Below are 14,687 nucleotides of genomic sequence, written 5' to 3' on the forward strand. Positions count from 1 at the left end.
CATAAATAAGTGGAACAACAAACCAATATTTCTTAATATTCTTATAACTACATATGGTGTCGGATGCTAGATTTATCAGGATGATCACTTTGTAAGTTACGTAATGTGTAATCACTGGGGTGTACACCTGAAACTAATATAATAATGTAATCTGTAATTGAAAATAAAAAATGATTTTTAAAAATCGATGTTTTTCTTTCCCTTCCTCTCTAAAACCAATAGAATAAAAAAATAAAAAGACTACTACTCTATGAGTACTTAATGTGGGGTGCTGGACCCAAATGAATGGGTTTCAGGGTACCTAATAAGTGCCCAAACTATTAGGCAAAAAGAATTGCATATGACTTCACCATTGGTCTAAATTGTGTATTCCAAAAATAAAGTAATTGAGGGTTAACCTGTAGGTCACTGCTACCCTACAATGGTGTGCATACACTCTGTGGCACTCCTTATTTTAAACCTCTTATTTTCCTGCTTTATTTGAGAAAGGAAAACCAAAAGTCGAAATAATAATTATGTGGGTATTTTGCTGACCAGAAGGCAGAGGTTGGTTACTTCTCTCGCTGCATTTACCCTTCACGGATCAAAATGCTTCGACCTGGGGAACGGGAAGGGGTCGGCTATCTAAGGACCGCGGAGCAGAGAGTTCCCGGCGGGCTAGCGCGTCCAGTGCTGAATTCTTATCCTTATTTAGACCTCGTCACTACCCATCTGGATACAGCCGGAGGGAGGCGGACGGGTCACTAGTTAAAGGAAGTGACTGTCTGCAGCTGCTGACCCGGAAGCGGATTCTAGTTCCTCCCTCTCCGCCAGGCTTCCGTCTGCAACAGGCGTGGGTCACGCTGTCGCTCGCTCTCTTTCTGCCGCCATCTTGGTTCCGCGTTCGCCGTACAGTAAGTTGTGTCTTTGCTGCTGCTCTCTATCCACAACCATCCGCCTTTCTTGCAGTCTAAGCGACCCTGGGGTCTGGGAGCTGAGGAGAATTGGAGGCTTTATGTGGCCGCCTGATTCCTACTCGACCTTGGGAATTGTGGCTTTGGTGTCTCCGGACAAAATGGGGTCTGCGATTGGTGCCCTGGCAAAAGGAGGGCAGAAGGGCCGCGGGCTGGGCTGTTAGTCCGGGGCTGGCATGATGGGAGTCGGTTTGGTGTTGGGGGCGGAAGCGGAGTGCTTCTGCAGTTGAGAGCTACTTCACGAGAACCCGGGGGAGGTTAAGGGGTCATGGCCTTGGAAATCCGCCCCCCGTCGTTCTTATAGTGACAAACGAGTGTTTTGGACTTAAGGCACCCTCTTTCCCCTCTTAATGCCGGAAAGTCGGCAAGTGGGAGTCCTGGAGGTTCCTGCCCAGGCTGCGTGAACGTAGGAGGGGAGGTAGTTCAAGATAGCGTCTGAAGTCTCCCATGGTCGGGAGCCAGACCGGGTTCCTCTCGGGTTGAAAACGCAGTACTGATTGCTTCCCTTGTGGGATTTGAAGTGTGGGATAAAACGAACCCCTGGGAACTGGAAAGTCATATCTGCGGAGTGAAGAGAAGCGGTGAAAGAAGATGTGATTCGCTTGGTTAGAACTGTGAGGGTCATGTCACATTTCTCACCTCTTGCCAGCTGCTTTGTGAAGGGTTGTCCCCAAATACTCATGATCCCCCCTCCCCCCAGTTTTCCGCAGAGTTATTAAGACTACCTGGCTCTGGGTTAGGCAGCAGAACGGATCCCAGTCAATTCAGGCCTCCTTTTTCTTTCCTTCAGAAATGCCCGGTGAAGCCACAGAAACCGTCCCTGCTACAGAGCAAGAGTTGCCACAGCCCCAGGCTGAGACAGGTAGGTTCCCCTAGCCCTCGTGCAGTTAATTAAGATTGTGAGATCGGCCCTAAGACCATTTGGTGGGTAAAGTGACAAAGGGAGTGCACTTTATGTCTTTCAGGGTTTTCTCTTATTAAAGAAGATGAGGCTGTAGCTCTGTCAGGGAGGAGAGTCCATTATTATTAACTGCTGTCCTGGAAGGACTTCATTAGGGAGTTGGATAAAAACAGTATATTTAAGATTCAGGAACATTAAAAGCTCCCTGACTTGTTTTGTAGGTGTGGCAACTGCCTCAAAGGGACCTCCGCTGTGGAACCACCTCACATAGCAAAACTGAGCAGGGCAGGGGTTCAGTGATTCTTACCTATTAGAACTGGATGAAACACTGGCAGGCCAACCAGACCTGAGTTTTCCTGAAGTTCCGGCCAGCGAATTGCATCAAGGTTTCAGATGACAGAGTTTGGCATTGTGCCCTCATCACATGTCTCAATGAGATGTGTGCTGTGGTAAATGTGTCCTGAAACCAAGGGCCCTCCTATGGTCGGTTTATTGTTTTAGGGTTTGGTGATGAGATGTTTCTAGTGTGCTGGAATAGTGCCTGCGTCAACAGCTTGTCTGGAACCCAGGATTGAAATAAAGCCTTTCTTTGACTGCTGTTAGGCTTTGAAATTAATGGATGTAGAATATAGTGTAAAAGCAGGTTTTGGATTCTGGTTAAAGCACATCTCTATAAAACTTGAGAAAGGGGGTAGTGAAAACACTTTATTAATAATGATCTTGCTGAGTTGTACAGAACTAAATGAAGGGAATTTTTAGGCTGTCATCTCCATCTTTTTTTTTCTTATAGTAAATTCGTCGTCCATCGGGGGCCCCCCCTCCCCAACTGCACCTGTCACTTAAGGGCAATTTCTGTCTCCTGAAATTAAAATAAAGTTGTTTATAGTTGAAAGCATTAAAGTTATCCCTCTCCACCTGTCTGATTTCAGCAGCTGATAGGATTAATACAGCTGCTAGAAAAGAAAAGGGAGGGGGGGGTCCCTGAGCTCGGGAATGAGCTATGTAAAATCTTTGAACTACAAGGGACTTAAGGGAAAAGTTAAGGACTGCTCCCTAAAGATCCTGTAATTCAGTGCTAAATGAAACTGTAGAGTATCATTGAACTACTTGATTTTACAAATGTGGAGAGTGAAATTCAGATGAGTTTAGAATAATCGTTTCAAGCTTCAAAAGTAATGCTCTTTGTTTCTGAAGCAGTTCTTCAACAGTGCTCTTAAACTGATTCCTGAAGTTTGAGTTTGCACAGTAGGTTTGATAATATCAAGGGAGTACCAGTGATAAACACTGAGAATTTTTTTAATTAATATAATTAAATAATTAGAGTGCACGAGAAAACTACCTTGGGGAATTGGTTATGGTGCCTAAACCAGTGGTCCTTATCCCATCTTGAGGTCCAGTCAGAGGAAAACATTCTCAGTTTCAAATTCTGATGATGTTTGAAAGCATTTGCACTTTAATCATAAGACTTTGACCTTCCAACTCTCAGGAAAAACTGGCTGAGCTGCCTGTCCTTTCTGTGGTAGAATACTCTTAGAAAATTGTGTATTTAAACGCTACCGGCTGTTTTGTTTTGTTTTAAATACTCCCTTCAAGGTGTTGAGCATTTGTTGCAGTACTCCTGTGTTATCTCCTAAATAGTAAGCATGGATTTTTCTATCCTGAATATCTTGCTTAGCTTTACTCTAGTGCCAAATGTTGGTCTATTTTGACAGAATGACATACTTACCCACACTAAGGGGTGGGGATCCAATGTATTCTCTCCACTGCAGTTCCCTACTTCCAAAATAGAACCACAGTCTGGTTTAACAAGTTGGGTTACAGTTTTATAATACAGCCCCTACCCTTGTGACTAAGCTCTCTCCCTGGCAGTCTAATCCATCTGAGATTGATGTCTGAAGCTAATATTACCTGGGAAGGTCTATAGAGACTATGGAGTACAACCCATTTGTGATTGGTTTTTTGTTTGTTTTGGATAAGTAAACTGAGGCATAGGGAGGCTGAGTGGCCTGCTTTAATAGTTTAGTATTAAATTCTGAAGCTTTTCAACTTTATGAAGAATTGAATTTTAAGAGTCAAGTTTTTCCTGATCTAGTGGAAGCCTGAGCATATAAAGACTTGTGTGTGTGTTTTTTCTCATTCAGCTCTGATTCCTTATTATCATCACCACTCACCACCTTCCTTGTTTCGGTTATCAGTATCTGTTTTAATTTGTTCATGGTCCTTGGGTGGACAGGGTGGAACAGCTGTTCTTCTGGTGGTGGTTCTGTGGTCTGTGGGAAAGACTTAGGGCTCATTTGAGGAAGGAAGGGAGGGGTGTATTCTTACTTTTGACTACTGAAGTATGTTATGGAAGGGTTGCTATTATCTGTCACCTTTGTCTAATCCTATGTGGTGACTTTCCTCAGATTAAAAATTCTGGTGTTTCTTGTGAAACATGTTGTACCAAGTTGGGCTGCATAACTCACCTTTATTTTTTTCCTTCCCTTTCCTTCTTTATTCCCTTTTTTGCTTTTCTCCTCCAGCTGTGCTTCCTGTGTCTCCAGCCTTGAATGTCACTGCTGCCTTAGGGCAGCCTATACCAACCCTTCCCCCTCCTTGCTCCCTGCCCCTGCAACAGTGCCCCCTGGCAACCCCTAACCAGCCTACCCCACTCCTTTCTCCCTCTACTATTTCCTCAACCTCTTTTGAAGCTCCTTTTCCCCAGGCATCCTCTGGGACAGCCCTGCCTTTGGGGGCTGCTCCTCCCCCCCCTGATCCCCCAGCTTTCCTGCCAAACCTAATAGGGCCTCCCATCTCCCCCGCTGCCTTAGCTCTGGCCTCTCCCATGATAACTCCAACTCGGAAAGGTGTCCATCCCTCTTCAGCTCCCTTGACTCTGGTGGCCTTGGCTCCCCACTCAGTTCAGAAGAGCTCTGCTGATCCACCTAAGCCTATTAGTTCACCTCCTCCAGCTGTTGTGGCTGAGTCATTGTCAGTGACACCTCGGTCAGCTCCCATTGCTTCCTCAGAGCCAAAGACCTCTCCTATTCAACCTCCCTCTCAAGTAGTCCCTAATTCAAAAGTAGTCCCCATCCCTCCATATATAGCCAGTGCTGTTCCTTCCCATCTGGTAACTCCCTTGGCCTCTTTTCAATGTGAAGTAGCCTCAAGTGCTGAGGCACCACCCACCACTCCCCTAGCCATCACTTCCCCTCAGGTCAAAGGCATACCTATTTCCTCAGCTCTGACTTCTCCACAAAATTCTGTAAGCCTCAGCATAAAAAGACCCCTTAGTCCACCCGCTGCCTTACCTCTTTTAAGCCAGTGTGTTCCTAAAGCTCCCAATGTCCCCCCAGTTTTCCTCACTTCTCTGGGCTCTCATCTTGTACCTTCTTTACATCAGAGTTGTCTTGGTTCTTCTGCCCAACCTGTAGGTCAAGGAGGCTCTAATGTCCTGTCAGATTCTGTAGTGGATACCATTTCTGTAGATCATTCTTCCATAGGGGCCTCTTACCCTTCTCAGCAATCTGTAATTCCTCCCCTTCCTTCCAGAAATGAGGTGGTTCCTGCTGCTGTCGCTGCTTTTCCAGTGGCGGCTCCAACTTCCCCTCTGGCTCTGTCTGTTGACAAGGGACTCTCTACCATCACTAGTGTATCCTCCTGCAGCCCTTCTGGTTCCTCAAATGCAGCTGTCTCTTCTCCCTTGTCTGCTACAGCCTCTCTCATTCTGAAAGACTCTCCTAATGCCACTAATCAGCAGCCTTTGGTGGCACAGATTCCTCCTGCTTCTCCAGGAAGTCCAAGCTTGAAAGAAGCTCCTGTTTATTCTGTTGGAACCACCTCACTTGTGGTGACTAACCCCTCTACAATTTTTGCAGCACCTACCACCTTTGAGGTAGTAAGTGCTACTTGCATTTCTCCTCCGATTTCATCAGGTCTCATAAGTAATAAGAGCTCAGCTTCCCATACTGCCTTGGCTATGGCACCTGTGACTCCCAAGGAGCTTCCTACTCCTCAGGTAACAACCACTCTAGGGATACCAGGCTCTCCTCCTCTTCCAGCCCCTGAGGACCCCAAAAGTCTCCCTCCTTCAGTATTGGTCAAGTTCCCAACACAGAAAGGTCTCCAGACTGTACCTGCTTCTCCTGTAGGAGTCCCTCTTTCACCAGCCCAGGCAGGACTCCCTCCCAAGAAAGACCCTATTGTACTACCATTGACCATGGCAGCCCCTCAAAATCTTCCCTCTCCCCAAAGTACATCATCTTCTCTGGAGGCATCTCTTTGTCCTGAAGCCACCTTAGCAAACAAAAGTCGAATAGAGCCTCTGCCTGTAAGTGAGCCAGCTGTTGCTACTACCTCTCCTCTGGGTGTTGTTTCCCCAGCCTCTATAATCAAGACAGATCCTTATGCAAGCCCAGATCCTGCTAGTCTGCTTCTCAAAGGTTCTCTTACTACCCCAACTATAGCTACATTTCCTTTGGAAAGTGCTGCCACTTCTGGGGTGACTCTTAAAACTGCCATAGGAACCTCCACTCCTACAACTACAGCCAGCCCTTTAGAAGGAACTGTCTCTTTAGCTCCTAAAAGCTACCCAGCCAAGAAGGGTACTTCTACTCTTACAGCTTTACCTTTAGTTCCTCCCACCTCTGAAAGTTGCCCTGTGACTTCACCTATGACTTTATCCCCACAGAATGTTTCTGCTTCTCCAGCTAATGTGGCACTGGCTTCTGAAATTTCCAAATCAGAACCCTTTCCCTCTCTTCCCCCTGCTGGTACTGCTCAAGTTGCAAAGAGAGTTCATAGTATTTCTTATACCTCAGCATTGGCACCTGTGGCTTCCTCTCCTGACAGATGCCCAACTGAGGACTCGGGTGCTTCTGTTGCTGCATCGTCCAAAGGAACTTACCTAGCTGACTCCTCATCTTCTTTAGGGACTAGTGTGTCTTCTCAGACTGGAACACCTCCAGCCAAGAAGGTTTCAGCTACTTCTACTACCTTAACTCTTGCTCCTCCTGTTTCTAAAAGTGTACCTGCTATCTCTGATATTCCTGCGAGAAATCTCTCATCTCCTGTTTCTCTAATTGAAGCTTCCTTTCTTCCAGAGGCCAGTATTTCTTTCCAAGCCCCTAAAGGATCACTAGCCAAGAAGCAGTCCCCAACTCCTCTATACCCCAAAGGGGCCCCCACTTCCCCAACTGCTGCCCCTCCCGCCCCCAAAGTGGTGCCAGCAGTCCCATCCCCTAGAGAGACTCCTCCTCCTCCAGCTGTGACTCCTTCCTCCCCCAAAGGAGCACCAGCTACCCCCCCTCCCAAGAGGGCCTCCACTCCCTCAGCTATGGCTCCTCCCTCCCCAAAAAGGGACCCTGCAACCTCATCCCCTAAAGAGACCCCCAAGCCTCCGTCTATGGCTCCCTCACCCAAAGGGGCCCCCACTCCCCCAGCTATGTCCCTCCCTTCCCCGACAGGAGCCTTAGCAACTTCATCCCTCAAAGAGTCCTCAGCTGCCCCACTAGCCAAAGGGACCTCAGCAACTCTGTCTCCCAAAGGGGCCCCAGCTACACTATCCCCCAAAGAGTCTCCAGCAACCCCTACCCCCAAAGGGGCCCCAGCAGTTTCATCCCCCAAAGGGGCCCCTACTCCTTCAGCTGTGGTTTCTCCTTCCTCCAAAGAGCCTTCAGCCTCCAAAGGAGCCTCAGAAATACCATCTCCCAAAAGAGCCCTAGCTACCCCAGCCTCCAAAGTGGCCCCAGCAACTCCGTCCCCCAAAGAGCCCTCAGCTGCACCAGCCCCCAAAGGGGCCCTAGCAACTCCATCCCCCAAAGAGCCCTCAGCTGCACCAGCCCCCAAAGGGACCCCAGCAACTCCAGTCCCCAAAGAGCCCTCAGCTACCCCAGCCCCCAAAGGGGCCCCAGCAACTCCAGCCCCCAAAGAGCCCTCAGCTGCACCAGCCCCTAAAGGGGCCCCAGCAACTCCAGCTCCCAAAGAGCCCTCAGCTACCCCAGCCCCCAAAGGGGCCCCAGCTAAAACTCCAGCCCCCAAAGGGGCCCCAGCAACTCCAGCCCCCAAAGAGCCCTCAGCTGCACCAGCCCCTAAAGGGGCCTCAGCAACTCCAGCTCCCAAAGAGCCCTCAGCTACCCCAGCCCCCAAAGGGGCCCCAGCTAAAACTCCAGCCCCCAAAGAGCCCTCAGCTACCCCAGCCCCCAAAGGGGCCCCAGCTAAAACCCCAGCCCCCAAAGAGCCCTTAGCTACCCCAGCCCCCAAAGGGACCCCAGCAACTCCAGCCCCCAAAGAACCCTCAGCTGCCCCAGCCCCCAAAGGGGCCCCAGCTAAAGCTCCAGGCCCCAAAGAGCCCTCAGCTACCCCAGCCCCCAAAGGGGCCCCAGCTAAAACTCCAGGCCCTAAAGAGCCCTCAGCTACCCAAGCCCCCAAAGAGCCCTCAGCTACCCCAGCCCCCAAAGAGGCCCCAGCTAAAACTCCAGGCCCCAAAGAGCCCTCAGCTACCCCAGCCCCCAAAGGGGCCCCAGCAACTCCAGCCCCCAAAGAGCCCTCAGCTGCTCCAGCCACCAAAGAGCCATCAGCTACCCCAACCCCCAAAGGGGCCCCAGCAACTCCAGCCCCCAAAGAGCCCTCAGCTGCCCCAGCCCCCAAAGGGGCCCCTGCTAAAACTCCAGCCCCCAAAGAGCCCTCAGCTGCCCCAGCCCCCAAAGGGGTCCCAGCAGCTCCATCCCCCAAAGAGGCCCCAGCTAAAACTCCAGCCCCCAAAGGGGTCTCAGCTGCCCCAGCCCCCAAAGGGGCCCCAGCAACTCCAGCCCCCAATGAGCCCTCAACTGCCCCAGCCCCCAAAGAGCTCTCAGCTACCCCACCCCCCAAAGCTACCCCAGCCCCAAAAGGGGCTGCTCCTTCATCTGTGACTCCTTTAACCCCCAAAGAGGTCCCAGCAACTCCAGCCCCCAAAGAGCCCTCAGCTGCCCCAGCCCCCAAAGGGGCCCCAGCTAAAACTCCAGCCCCCAAAGAGCTCTCAGCTACCCCACCCCCCAAAGCTACCCCAGCCCCAAAAGGGGCTGCTCCTTCATCTGTGACACCTTTAACCCCGAAAGGGGTCCCAGCGACTCCAGCCCCCAAAGAGGTCACAGCAACTCCAGCCTCCAAAGAGCCCTCAGCTGCCCCAGCCCCCAGAGGGGCCCCAGCTAAAACTCCAGCCTCCAAAGAGCCTTCAGCTACCTCAGCCCCCAAAGAGGTCCCAGCAACCCCAGCCCCCAAAGATCTCTCAGCTGCCCCAGCTCCCAAAGGGGCCCCAGCTAAAACTCCAGCCCCCCCCAAAGAGTCCTCAGCTACCCCAGCCCCCAAAGGGGTCCCAGCAACTCCAACCCCCAAAGGGGCCCCAGCTAAAACTCCAACCCCCAAAGAGCTCTCAGCTGCCCCAGCCCCCAAAGGGGTCCCAGCAACTCCAGCCCCCAAAGGGGCCCCAGCTAAAACTCCAGCCTCCAAAGAGCTGTCAGCTACCCCAGCCCCCAAAGGGGCTGCTCCTTCATCTGTGACTCCTTTAACCCCCAAAGGGGTCCCAGCAACTCTAGCCCCCAAAGGGCCCTCAGCTACCCCAGCCCCCAAAGAGCCCCCAGCTAAAACTCCAGCCCCCAAAGAGCTCTCAGCTACCCCAGCCCTCAAAGGGGCCCCAGCTACCCCAGCCCCCAAAGGGGCTGCTCCTTCAGCTGTGACTCCTTTATCCCCAAAAGGGGTCCCAGCAACTCCAGCCCCCAAAGAGCCCTCAGCTGCCCCAGCCCCCAAAGGGGCCCCAGCTAAAACTCCAGCCCCCAAAGAGCCCTCAGCCACCCCAGCCCCCAAAGGGGCCCCAGCTACCCCAGCCCCCAAAGGGGCTCCTCCTTCAGCTGTGACTCCAGCCCCCAAAGAGCCCTCAGCTGCCCCACCGCCCAAAGGGATCCCAGCAACTCCAGCCCCCAAAGGGACCCCAGCTAAAACTCCAGCCCCCAAAGAGCCCTCAGCCACCCCAGCCCCCAAAGGGGCTCCTCCTTCAGCTGTGACTCCAGCCCCCAAAGAGCCCTCAGCTGCCCCAGGCCTCAAAGGGGTCCCAACAACTCCAGCCCCTATAAGAGCCCCAGCTAAAACTCTGTCCCCCAAAGAGGCCCCTACTCCCTCAGCTGTGACTCCTTCATCCCCCAAAGAACATTCAGCTACCCCAACCCCCAAAAGAGCCCCAGCTAAAACTCCATCCTCCAAAGAGCCCTCAGCTACCCCTACACCCAAAGGGACTCCTACTCCTTCAGCTGTGACTCCTATATCCCCAAAAGGGGCCCCTACTCCCTCAGCTGTGGTTTCTTCCTCCCCCAAAGGAGGCCCAGCAATCCCATCCCCCAAAGATTCCCCTACTTCCCCAGTTCCGGTCACATGTCCCTTGGGATCCATTGCCCATCAGGCACCTAAGGGACTCCCAATAAAGGAAGGTTCTACAGCTCTCAAAGCAGCACTTGTTGCCCCAGCTTCTGAAAGCACACCAGTCATCACAGCTCCCATTCAGAAAGGTCCACCAGCCAAGAAGAGTTTACCTCCTGTGTGTCCAGATCCCTCAGCTAAGAATGGTACTAAAGGACCCCTTTCTACAGTGGCTCCTCCAACCCTTCTACTGACCAGCTCCACTCAGAAAGGCACTTCTCCAAAGACCCCAAATGCCCTCCCTATTTCTCCCTTAAAGGGCAAAGATTTTTTTCATTCTCCAAAGGGTCCCTTGGCTCCTCCTCATCCAAAGTCTGAGACATCTACACCTCTAGCAACAGCTGCCTCTGAGAAGGGCCTTCCTAAAGCTGGATCAGCATCTGTCTCTCCAGCACCCACCCCATCAGTCTCTCTGCCTGTTGCTTCCTCCCCAGTTCCCCCTCTGCTTCCTAAACAGCAACCTCTGCCGTCCTCACCTGGGCTGGTGCTGGAGTCATCCTGTAAGCCCTCAGCCCCTGCTGATGAGGATGAGCTGCCGCCTCTGATTCCCCCGGAACCAATCTCGGGGGGAGTGCCTTTCCAGTCGGTCCTCGTCAACATGCCCACCCCCAAACCTGCTGGGATCCCTGCCCCAACCCCCTCTGCCAAGCAGCCTGTTCTGAAGAACAACAAGGGTATTTGCCTTGGTTTGCTGTGTGCATGGTGTGTCGCCCACACTCCTCCTGGGGCTACCCACCAATACTAACCCTAGGATGTGCGCCACTTTCTCCAGACTATCTGCTTATATTTGGACTTAGAACATAGAATGATAATTTTAAATGCAAAAGCTCTAGAAATGTGAAACAGAATCTTGGTTTTCATCACTTCAGATAGTCTATTGTGTATCATCTTATATAATGGGGTCTAGACTAACTGAGTTTGTCATCATTTTACCTAACTGATGTGACGTTGAAAACCAAGACCTACTAGACCTTAATTTGCTCAAATTTCTACCATATCACTAACCTTGTCCCTGGGCCTGGTATTTGCTAAAATACTGGGAAACTATTGAATATTGGAACTATTTGAATTTCTGTTCACTTCTTGGAATTAGTAATGACCAGTGCCCAGGGACTTCCCTTATTTAAAGGACCTATTTTTCCTAGCCTGAGAATGGTGCAGGTGTATGCTTTTCCCCCTCAGTAGTCTATTGATGCTTGGCCTTTCAATTGAAGAAAGCTTAAAATCTATGAATTATGTTTGAAAGAAATGGGAGAGGTCACAGAACAGTTTAGTAAAGGTGACTATTGGAACTGTAGGTTGGCATCATTGAGAATCTTTAAGCTCTATTGATTAGATCAAATTGCTAGGGTCAGTGGTTTGAAAATAAGGCTAAATGTGTGTGTATAACTGCTTCTGTCCTCCCCCAACCCAGTTTAAAGGATGAGGGAAAAGTGCCCTCCCTAGTCTGCTGCCACAATGTGATCTTGTTTTTCACTTCAGTGTATCTGCAGACACCTTGTTTGCCAGAACCTTTCTGGGGTGGTTGGGCCATTGGGTAGTATTTGTAGTTACATAGTTCGTTGGTGTTTGCCTTTGCCAAGAAGTGAAGACCTTGAGGGAAAGGAAGCAGTTATAGTATGTAAACTTTTCAGCTGGATCTAGTAATTACCTCTCATTTCTGGGGCTGGGGCTGGGTCTTTAATGGATGTATATACACTAGTTTGTGACGAATTGGGGGCTGTCAAGCTGACTTTATACAAGTCAGTTGATTAACATTTAACTTTCTAAGGTTTAGCATAAGCCAGTGACCTCTAGTCCAGGCAGGCCATGGAGATGTGCCTCCTTTTAATAATTACTATAAAATAGTAAAAACTACTTTTCCTTCTAGGCTCTGGAACAGAATCTGACAGTGATGAATCAGTACCAGAGCTTGAGGAACAAGATTCCACACAGGCAACCACACAACAAGCCCAGGTGAGTATTCTGTTACTTATTGGTATAAATACTTAGATCAAGGAAGCATTGCAGAACCAGGGTTGACCAAAGAAGATGACTTACATATTTGGAGCTTGTAAACCTTCATAAAGGGAAAACCACAGGAGGATTGTAGAATCCAAGTCTTACGTTTCAGCTTACTGTTTTGTTTTAGCTGGCGGCAGCAGCTGAAATCGATGAAGAACCAGTCAGTAAAGCAAAACAGAGCCGGAGTGAAAAGAAGGCACGGAAGGTAGTATTTTAAGTTATAAACAAGGGTTAAAGTTTCTGATGAAGCAAGGGGAGAAACTGTACTGGAACTCTTGGTGGTGGTGGTAGAATCATGTTTAGTTAACAGAAGTTATGGCACAAAACCCAGAAGTCCTAGAAATCAATTCTGTATTCTTATATAAACTTTTCTTAGCCCCAGAAGAAGGCTTTGTTTTGGATGTGGTGGTGTTATGGTTCTTACTTCCTGAAGCTGCTTCTCAAAAAGTTGAAAACCCAATGTTCTTTTCTGTTCCTTAGGCCATGTCCAAACTGGGTCTTCGACAGGTCACAGGGGTTACTAGGGTCACTATCCGGAAATCTAAGAATATCCTCTTTGTCATCACAAAACCAGATGTCTACAAGAGCCCAGCTTCAGATACCTACATAGTTTTTGGGGAAGCCAAGGTAAGGAAAGTTTTCATGGGAGTTGCTCTAAACCAGGGTTTCTCAAACTCAGCACCATTGACGTTTTGGGTCAGTAATTCTTTGTTGTGGAAGGGGTGCCATGTGCATTATAGATGTTAAGCAGCATCACATCCAGTTGTGATAACAAAACAAACAAACAATAAAACTCCATATATTTGACAGATGTCCCCTGGGAAACAAAGTCACCCTCCAGTTGAAAATCACTGCTTTAAATCTAAGCTGCTTCTATGGTGATATATAATCTGAGTAAGGGCAAACAATTTAAAGCTATATAGTAAGTTAACCTAAAGTGAACTTAAGGTGAAAGTTTGGAAAATGTGTAAATGATTTATTTCACTTACTACAGACAGATCTACTCACATGAATCCCTGTTTTCTGCTCTACAGATCGAGGATTTATCTCAGCAAGCACAGCTAGCAGCTGCTGAGAAATTCAAAGTTCAAGGTGAAGCTGTCTCAAACATTCAAGAAAACACACAGACTCCAACAGTACAAGAGGAAAGTGAAGAGGAAGAGGTATACAAGGAAATCTTTTAATACTTTTATATCCAGATAGTATTATGTGTGTATTGATGGGTGGGTTCTATATTGTTTTAGCTTCTTGAATCCCATTGAGTGAAATAGTTTTTGAGTTAAATTAAGAATTAGATTCAAGAGACTCCTGACTTCAATAAACTATACTAAGGTTGTTCTTGCATGTATTTTTCCCTTTCTCTTAGGTTGATGAAACAGGTGTGGAAGTTAAGGACATAGAATTGGTCATGTCACAAGCAAATGTGTCAAGGGCAAAGGCAGTGCGAGCACTGAAGAACAACAGTAATGATATTGTAAATGCTATTATGGTAAGTGTCCAGATCTATTCCTGACTCTCCCTGTGATCTAACCAGTTATAGGTGACTTTATTTTCTATGCTTATTATCAGCCAATTAGAAAACCTCATTCCAGAGCCTATCTTGATTTGCCTTAAGTTTTAGTGACCTGAATTCTCTCAGTTTGCCTGTACCTCTGATGATCTCTTTTTTCTCTTACAGGAATTAACAATGTAACCATCTAAAAAGGAGGACCTTTTTTTTTTTTTTTTTTTTTGGTGTTTCGAAGAGTTACTGCAGCTTGGTTTGAAATTTGTACTGTTTCTATCATTAATAAAGTTACGGCTTCTCATGGGATGAACTCAGTGGGTGCTTGATCTCTTCCCCCTCAGAAAGCATGAAGATTCTACAAATGAGAGCACATTTATTACTCTTAAGACCTCAGCTTCAATTGAAAAGATTTAGTGCCGCAGATTACCCCTTAAAATCTCAGCCTTTTCACTTCTTGTAAGACGGAACACATTGTACTAGGCTGTTAGGACCTTCTTGTCTTCAGAGAATACAACTTAAAATTGTTAAGTTTCTCGTTTCCAATTTCTTTCCTAGATGTTAACCATTAGCAAATTCTGGTTCTTCTTTATTTAATAATCAGCCCCTTCTCTGACCTATAATCTTTCTGAATACATTGGACCTCATCTTTACTTTGTGAGAGGCAGTTCACATTGCTTAAATTTTGACATGTAAGAGCTTGGGTAGGAGATTGGAGAGATCACATAATGGATGTAGATGAGAAAACAGCACTTTCTGTAACATCAGAAGGTACCACATGAAGGAGGATTTTGACTATTATATACAGTGCAAACACTCTCAGACATTTTAATCTACAAAGTAAAGTATGATTAGGGTAGTAATAATTGTGCTAAGACAATGAGTGAAAACCAGAGCT

The 14,687-nt window shown here is 48.4% G+C and overlaps 1 protein-coding gene across 2 annotated transcripts; it reads left to right on the forward strand.

Annotated features, from left to right (window-relative positions):
- Positions 1–781: 781 nt before the first annotated feature.
- NACA (nascent polypeptide associated complex subunit alpha) lies at positions 782–14,102 on the forward strand. Of its 2 annotated transcripts, XM_081129108.1 has the most exons (10): positions 811–893; positions 1,744–1,815; positions 4,377–6,200; positions 10,617–10,955; positions 12,152–12,237; positions 12,413–12,490; positions 12,766–12,912; positions 13,320–13,448; positions 13,652–13,774; positions 13,964–14,102. In XM_081129108.1, the coding sequence occupies exons 2-10, from the start codon at positions 1,746–1,748 to the stop codon at positions 13,976–13,978; spliced, it is 2,811 nt and encodes a 936-aa protein (XP_080985234.1). In that variant the 5' UTR covers positions 811–893; positions 1,744–1,745; the 3' UTR covers positions 13,979–14,102. The 2 variants fall into 2 exon arrangements, with proteins under 2 accessions (XP_080985233.1, XP_080985234.1); XM_081129107.1 differs by lacking the exons at positions 4,377–6,200; positions 10,617–10,955 and having other exon boundaries at positions 782–893.
- The last annotated feature ends 585 nt before the right edge of the window (positions 14,103–14,687 follow it).

Source organism: Miniopterus schreibersii (genome assembly GCF_964146895.1).
Source record: "Miniopterus schreibersii genome assembly, chromosome: 2".
In the NCBI taxonomy this organism is placed as follows: domain Eukaryota; kingdom Metazoa; phylum Chordata; class Mammalia; order Chiroptera; family Miniopteridae; genus Miniopterus; species Miniopterus schreibersii.